The sequence below is a fragment of the Siphateles boraxobius genome, unplaced genomic scaffold (genome assembly GCF_051911475.1).
Source record: "Siphateles boraxobius isolate OS27281-9 unplaced genomic scaffold, OSU_SipBor_1 18, whole genome shotgun sequence".
Lineage (NCBI taxonomy): Eukaryota > Metazoa > Chordata > Actinopteri > Cypriniformes > Leuciscidae > Siphateles > Siphateles boraxobius.
The window spans coordinates 10,175,864-10,184,467 of NW_027508788.1; the positions used below are offsets into that span (position 1 = coordinate 10,175,864).

At 37.9% G+C, this 8,604-nt stretch overlaps 1 protein-coding gene across 1 annotated transcript; it reads left to right on the top strand.

Annotated features, from left to right (window-relative positions):
• Positions 1-765: 765 nt before the first annotated feature.
• On the top strand, positions 766-6,012 carry puraa (purine-rich element binding protein Aa). Its single transcript, XM_077233423.1, has 2 exons — positions 766-954; positions 4,930-6,012. Exon 2 carries the CDS (start codon positions 5,003-5,005, stop codon positions 5,864-5,866), a length of 864 nt encoding a protein of 287 aa, XP_077089538.1. The 5' UTR covers positions 766-954; positions 4,930-5,002; the 3' UTR covers positions 5,867-6,012.
• The last annotated feature ends 2,592 nt before the right edge of the window (positions 6,013-8,604 follow it).

Sequence of the window (8,604 nt, forward strand, 5' to 3'; positions counted from 1 at the left end):
TAGGCTAATTAACACTTCTAGGTCACTTATTTTGTTTAAGTAATGTGAAGGTTGAATACTGGAGTTACAAATCTCTTTATTAATTGTACACAGGCATTCTATACTACCAACTCGCCAAAGACAAAGTTCAAACCCAATAGATCATGAGAAACGCAGCGATGCGCTTGACGGACTCAGCGGTTACTGTCCATGGTTCTGAAACTGCGCTGCCCTCGACCTCCACCGACCAAACTACTCTAGCCTACATAGCTAAATATCAGTTTAACGAAATTATTCATAAAAGTCTTTATACCGTAAAAGCACTTACGACTTAGGCCTGACATGAATTAAGACAATCCACGTGTCCACAACATATAGGCTACACATCCACATATCTCTATAAATCGTTTGATCATATCAAACATGATAAACATCTCAATCACGCTTTTCTAAACACTAAAAACTTTTGAATAAATAAGTTTAATTTCTACTTGCTACACCATTAAAAATAAAAAGATAATTTAATGGTTCATTGAAGCACCGTAAGTCTACAGCATCCTCTTGTTTTTCCCAGATTCCGAGTTGCCTATATGTTTCTATATGGAGATTTAAAAAATCCATCAGGTTACAAACAAATTAGTTGAATATCTGAACAAGTTTGCCAGATTCAATAGTATCCCCATCTGCAATATCGCTAAAGCAACACTGCGAGGCGCACGAGCTGTTTGATTTTCTCCAGCTGAGCGTGCTGACATCAGACTCCACGCGCACAGCGTTGAGCTCGTGCGTGCGTCCGTCTCCATGCCACGACTCGCTCTTTCGTTCCATCTTGTGAACGACGCATCGGTGAAGCAGCACCGCGACAGTGTTTACAGTAGGCCTTCGTGGCTTACAGGTTTTCATCTTTGTTTTTGACAGTGTTCAACTGCGAAGGGCTTGCACAGGGGCTAACGCTCTGCCTGCAGACTGAGCGGGGTAAGATATGCCGAGACACGTCGCTCGTTATGAGGTCTGCGACTTTGGCAACAGCACTGCACTTACGATCTATGTCATGGTATTCCGCGGTATACCTTTTTTTCTGGTCAGTATTACAACCACTGAATTAATATCCGCAGCCGTGGGCAGATTGCACAGACTGCTTGCGCAAACTCGTTAACTGTTTACAGTGCTGACAGACTGCGAGGCTGACACACACTCTGTCGGTTGCGGCAAATCCAATGCCATTTAACGTGACTGTGATATACCTTTATGAATTCAAGCTTGCAGATTTCACCTTCGACCAAAAGCAAGCACACCTTTGAGTAACGCTCATGAGTTGAGAGTCGACGGTCCTTCTTTCCTTCACTCAGTGTCTGTTTTTACGCACTGTCACTTATGTTAGGCCCATGACAAGCAGTTTACACGTGCATTAGAAGTTGCAAATAAGAAAATGTTAAGTTTCAATTAAGAATAACAAGTTAAGATATTCTTCATTCTAGTAAGCAACAGGCCACTAAAAGTTAGTAATCACTAACTTTTTTAATGGTTTGCCATGAGGTAATATATTTTTTTTATTTAGATGCTTTGTATTTATTATAGGCTACTATATTTATTTTATTGTATAATTAAATTTATTGAATGACAAACAAAATACATGCACTTTATTTATTAAAGCATATGTTAGTATAGACATACATAAGCAATTGAAACGTGAAGTAGGCCTAAACGTAATTTTCTGGAGGAGTGAACCCATCTAATCTTTCAGTTAACTGCCGGAGCATATATGAAGCCGCTCACCTTGCTTCTTCGTCAGCTGTTTTGACATCCCTCCACCCCCAACTCCACAAACATCATTTAGGGATCTTGCTACCAGACTCATCTTCCAAGCATTAGTACGGGTATCTAAGCCCTAGTTGAAGCTGCTTCCTCGAGCTCCTTAAATGCAACATGTTTAACCTTAATAGCATAAAGATTATAGGGGCAAACGAGCTCGTGACTTTTTTCAACGTGAATGCTGCTTGTATTCGACGTGTGCTCGGTGTTTAGATTATGGAATGAAATATTAAACATTGGGGGGAAATTATCTAGCAATGCACATTATGTAAATATTACATTAATTAATGGCACTCCTTTTAAGTATCATAGAGTTTATTTCTCAAGGCGTGTATAACCACTGCATGTTCCTTATTGTTTTATTAAGGAAAATTGCATGTAAATATTTGTTATCTGTTTTTACCTCCCTCACAAACAATGTCATGGAAAACACGTCAGGTTCTGTCAACTGGACATTTATAATAATGTTGGTAACTATTTACAATGAGGTCTCATTTGTTAACATTACTAATGCATTACTAACATGAACTAACAGTGAGCAATTTTGACAGCATTTATTACCCTTTGTTAATTTTCATCTTTTGCATTAACTAATGTGAACAGATACAACTTTTGATTGTAATAATGTGTAAGATTAACATTAACTAAGATCAATAAATGCTGTAGAAGGAGGGTTGATTGTTAGTCCATGTTAACTTACTGTAAAGAGGTAAAGAGGCCTACCGAAATATTGTTTGGGTAATCTGGATGTTGACCTTCTTATATTTACTCACTCATTTTTCCAAGGCATAAAGTGAGTATATTTATCTAAAATGTACCTCTTTAAAAGGAGATTCTATATGTCATTTTAATCTACGTTATTACAATGCAGACTTTTAATCTTGGAAATATTTAAACTTTTGGTTATTTCTTATATGAATACTTGTAAGCAGATTAGATTTTTGTTATAGCTGTAACTTTAAGATTAAAAGTAATATCAAAATACGAGAAAAATGTTTATTAAAGATGACGTGATATATAAGCTATATACACACACACACACACACACACACACACAAATGTCCACACAAATGTCCACAGAACATTTGTGAAAGTAAAAAGATACGATTATACGCATTAAAATATTCAGTCTCTCTTCTGAAACAAGACGTTCTGTGTCGAAACCGATACAAGTCTATCACAGTTTTGACTTATTGTTAACGAACACGCTGATTAATTATTTTAGAGATGAATTATTTAAATGTTTTCTAAGTTATTAAAGAGAATCGATCATTCTTGCCGCGTAAAAAAAAATAAACGCTTACAAAAAAGGTCATCACCTTCTAAAGTTAATACTTATCATTTCAATTAAAGAACCGTTCAATTCAATTAAAGAAAATTCATTCGAAACATTTGTGTAATTATCCAGTTTCTACTTTTACTGGATGTTTTTGTAAAATAACTGCGAGTTTGAATATGGGCAATATTATTACAAGAATACACGCAAATAAAAAATAATCGTAATCAAAGTCAAGTTCTTCTACATTTATAAAACAGTTTGCTTTAAAAACATGTTTAGAAACGAATGCATAATTTAATTGTGTATTAAATTGCCAAACATGTTCAAATTAAGCATATGAAAGGATTTTGTGCGGAATAGTAAGAACAAGGCCTTTGAGATGTTATTACATTATACATTTTAGATAAGCTATTATAGTAGCTAAATAATATTATTTTACTCGTTTAGTATTAGTTTTTTATAAATAAATAAAAAATGACTGAAACTCATTACTCAATTGCATATATATACGAATGACAAAAATATTTTGTACAAGCTATGGCCTATATAATATCCGAGAAACGATGCAGCTGCATTGGGACGAACTGCATGAACTGTTCTTATTAATGAACTGTTCTGTTCTTATTATTGTTCTTATTAAATGTAGCCTACATATTTCAGTAGTTCGAGATTTGTTCTTCTGCTTAACCGTCATATACAACGCATACATATTCCTGTAAAACGTACATCACAAACAACCACCAATGTAGAAAACATATAATAATAGACTAAGATTAAACTGTTGTTTTCTTCTAAGAGGCCATTAAAACAATATAACCACACAAGTATTTTCTCGTCAACTGCCTTGATTCTTATATGCAGGCGAAGGTGTAAATTATTTAATTGGAAACCTCGGATTGTTTTTTTAAGGAGGTATTTTCTATAAGAAAATAAAAGGTGAATAACTGCAAAACAACATATATTCGGGTATGTTATAGTTGATTACAATAAATGATTTACATCTGGTATAAATGCATACAGCTACGTATGTTAAATACGCTATATTGGAGAAAAGACACATTACACAAACCTGCAGAACATATAATATCATAACGCATACCTTAACCCAAATAAAATGCAACCATTCAAAAGCTTTAATCTAGGCTATTTATTAGCTCAAAATCCCAGCCCTTTGATGCAATACGAATGCATCTTAAAAATATATATTTCCAAAAATCTGTTTTTATTTTTGACATGACACAAAAATAGATTGAATGATGAACATCTAAATGACTATATCCAAGCACAACCGGTCTGCCCTTAAACGTCCTTATTTGTCCAGTTTATATCTTGCAAGATTTCTCATTAAATATCCCTAAATTCCAGCGAGATCCATGTGCTATATCTTAAAGCATTAGACCAATTTATATCACTTCAGATTTAGGAAAAAAAAGTTTTCCGGCATAATCTTCAAACCTTTTTAACTATCGTTTAATAGCCGCTTGTAATATAATAATAACAGCCTAATAAAAACAATAATGATAATAAATAAATAAATAATAAATAAATAGATGACAACGAACACCTCAGCAAAGGACTTCCATGTCGATATACTATAGCTAGCCTAATATACATCAACAGCTGTGAAATATAGGCTATTAGCCTACTTATATTAAGATACACGGTAAGGTAGCACACACTTGGAACGCAAATAATTACATTTTCAGTTTCGCTCTGAAGTGTATTTATCCTCATCTTCCAGGACAGACATTATATGTGATAAGACATCACGGCTGCAGCGTTAGCCCTGAATTCAACACGATGAATTTATTGAGAATCTGCACTAGTCTGAACAGCGCTCGTCTTCTCTCCTCACGCAGATCTCGCGAGAGCGGTGGCGTGGCTGCTTGGCAGTAGCTTGCAGTAAGACAGAGGGAGAAGGCAGGCAGCATCATGGCGGACAGAGACAGTGGAAGTGAGCAGGGAGGAGCAGCCACGGGCCCGGGTGTCGGTTCCATGAACCCAGTGACAGGAGGGGCGGGCTCGGCTTCCGGGCTGCAGCACGAGACGCAGGAGCTCGCTTCGAAGCGGGTTGACATCCAAAACAAGCGCTTCTATCTAGACGTAAAGCAGAACGCGAAAGGCCGCTTCTTGAAGATAGCAGAAGTCGGGGCCGGGGGAAACAAGAGCCGCCTCACTCTCTCCATGTCTGTTGCTGTCGAGTTCCGCGACTACCTGGGAGACTTCATCGAGCACTATGCCCAGTTAGGGCCAAGCAATCCGGACGTGGCGCAGGACGAGCCGCGGCGGGCGCTGAAGAGTGAGTTTCTGGTCCGGGAGAATCGGAAGTACTACATGGATCTGAAGGAGAACCAGAGGGGCCGCTTTCTGAGGATCAGGCAGACCGTCAACCGGGGGCCCGGCTTGGGATCCACGCAAGGCCAGACCATCGCTCTTCCAGCCCAGGGACTTATCGAGTTTCGCGACGCTCTCGCCAAACTCATCGACGACTACGGAGTGGAGGACGAGCCGGCGGAGCTGCCCGAGGGAACCTCGTTAACTGTGGACAACAAGCGCTTTTTCTTTGACGTGGGCTCCAATAAGTACGGGGTCTTCATGAGGGTAAGCGAGGTCAAGCCCACCTATCGCAACTCTATCACAGTGCCCTACAAAGTGTGGTCGAAATTCGGCAGCACTTTCTGTAAATACGCAGACGAAATGAAAAAGATTCAAGAGAAACAGAGGGAAAAAAGGGCATGCGAGCTTCAGCAGCAACAGCAAGAGGAGATGCACGCCGACGACGGGGACGAGGATTGATAGTGGAGGAAAACATGCAAAAAAAAAATTAATCCGAATAACCTAAAGAGAAATTATACGTACTTTGCTGTAAAAAAAAGAAAACAAGAAAAAAGAGAAAGATACATAAAAGATAAGTAACTGTTTAACTCCACGGGAGCACTACCCACAAAAAATACAAACCTCCACAGACTTACAGTCCACCCATCGCTGGATGTCATCCACTTACCCACCATTAATACCAGTAAGCGGCTGCTAAACCAAGTAATAACATTATATATGAACTGTGTTTCTTACTTGACGACAACAGAACTGAGTGTTTCTTTCCCTTATTAACCGAGAACTTTTTTACACGTTCCAAGATATTATAGAAGTGTTTGCAATGGAGTTATTGCCGAGATTACGAGGAAATGGTTCCTTTACGCTAATGACTTCAGCACAAATCAGATGTTTTAGTTTTAGTTTTTAACCAAATTTTCGAATCAACTGAAGAGGTTGTCAATGGTAGTCATGCCACTACTAGATTTTCCAAGCATCACCTGAGGGCTAGCTATAGGAACCTGATGGGGGGAAACAAAAAAACAAAAATCAACCTGTTGATAGAGGTACAGAGGTCAGCTGAGTGGTCACTGTGTGCAGGTGGTATTCGACCTCTTCGCAAACATTCTGAGGAGTATTACCAGTGTATTTTTTTAATTGAAGTTATTGTCTTGCAGATGATATGCCATGTATTTGTGTCTCGTTGTCATTCAGTGTATAAAACAGGTACTCGATAAGTAAGAGCAATGACAACAGAAGAGAAAGAGCTCTCGAAAACATTTTTGTAACCGAAACCGGACCCCTCGATACAAACATACAAAGAGTCGTATGAAAATGCTCATGTAGAAAAACATACAAAGTATGATTTTGTGAATCAGATATATTTCAGTGGAGAAGAAAACAACCCACGTTTTTAGTGGGAATTTGACAAACAATCTGTTAAAGGGTTTAAAATATATAGAGAAATATATAGAAATATATATGTATATATATATAAATAAATATATATATATATGTGTATATCAGTCTACCAATGAGAGGATGAGTGGCGCCAAGGAATGCTGTAGTTGCATGTTAGCCTGTACACAGCCACATTGAGGTGGATTTCTCAATGTTCGTCCTCAAGGACTCTTTTCTGTAATGGTTTCAATGTCTATAAAGTCCGTAATGTTTGGTCAGGTAGTTGATACTCGTTTTTCTTTCAAAGAATGAGTGTACATAAGATAATATATCAACACTTGTTTGATCAGACATCAATGGAACGAAATCTCTTTTTTTCCATGTGGGGCCCTTGAGGACCTGTGTTGGGAGACCCTGACTTTAATGAAACTTGTTGGGGAGCATACTCTTCAGCATTAAACAACCTGGTGCCTTACAGACTCTGCATGCTTATACACTGGCTGGTGCTTTGGATCTAAGTTTGGGTCCCCATCCCCCCCTTCCCCCCTCCCTCTTTTTTTTTCCTCGTCTGGTTTTGTTTGGCCCTGGCCCTCCTCTATGCTATTGCATAACTCATGGTCTTTTCGGTTGAGAAGCAAATCATTATTTGCGGATTCTGATCACAGCACGTGACTTCGAAATCACTTAGTCGTTTTCCCCCCACCTTGACGAAAGCAAGATGAATCTTCCCTTAGTTTATCAAATGCTTTGTACCAGGCAAAATGTGAGGTGAACTTCCGTACTGAAGCCTTTCTGTAGTTTGGCAGTAATGTGTCATTGTCACTGACCGAAAGTGAGGGGTGTGGCCAGGATTTTTGTTTTCTCCCCAACCTTTCAGTGTTGCTTCATGTAATTTGTCATTTTGAAACTTTAGGATTTATTTTCTCTTTCCAGTGCTATATTTCATTACTGTGTGCAATATTGAACGTGCCAATGTTGGCAATATATGTATATCAATTAAATATATGATTAATATTTGAAAAGCATGTGGCTGAATTCCACGTTTATTTCTTTAAAAGGTCTTTTTTTTCTTTAAAGCCTTTATCTGCACTTAAAAAAAGGTCTGTATCTGGAAAAGAAACCAAAATCAATGAACAAGCTTCACCCAGGTGAAGGAAACACACAGCAGTTATATATCCTGTCTGCACTTTTTGTGAACGTTCATGTCATAATTGCCACCCCGTTTCGTCTCTGTTCAGGTTACAGAAATGGGCATATGAAACAATGGGGGTGTGAAGGCCTTTGGGTTAGGGGCAATGAATATGTATCCTTAATTTCCCTTCTAAATACATACATGGGATGATTCTAATGATGAAGGTGTGTGATGACCTCTTCTGTCTTCAGTAGCACATTGCTTTCCCAGCTGGAGAAGAAAAAAAAATGTTTGACCAATGTTTGTTTGAAAATTATCTCAACAAGGAATGCCTTGTGCCGTTTTTTCCTTTCTTTCTTTATCTCTTAACTTATGTTCCTTCCCTTTGCAAAGAGGTTCACCGAATTACTCATTCGGCGGTTATGAGTCAAATATAATTTATGTACATTTTACAAATTAAAAAAATAAAAAGAAATGTTAATTTACCCACCCCTTACGAAAAGAATGTTCAATATCAATGTTTCTGTGTTTCTTTTTCTCGTGTGAAAGTTCAGATGGTGGTTGATATTGTGGCTCTGACTTCAGTGATGTTTTTTGTGTGTGTTCACAGTTGATGTAGTGCTTTTAAAGGAATACAATTATGACCTGAAACATGCAGACTAACCAATATTCAATAACACGTCAATGT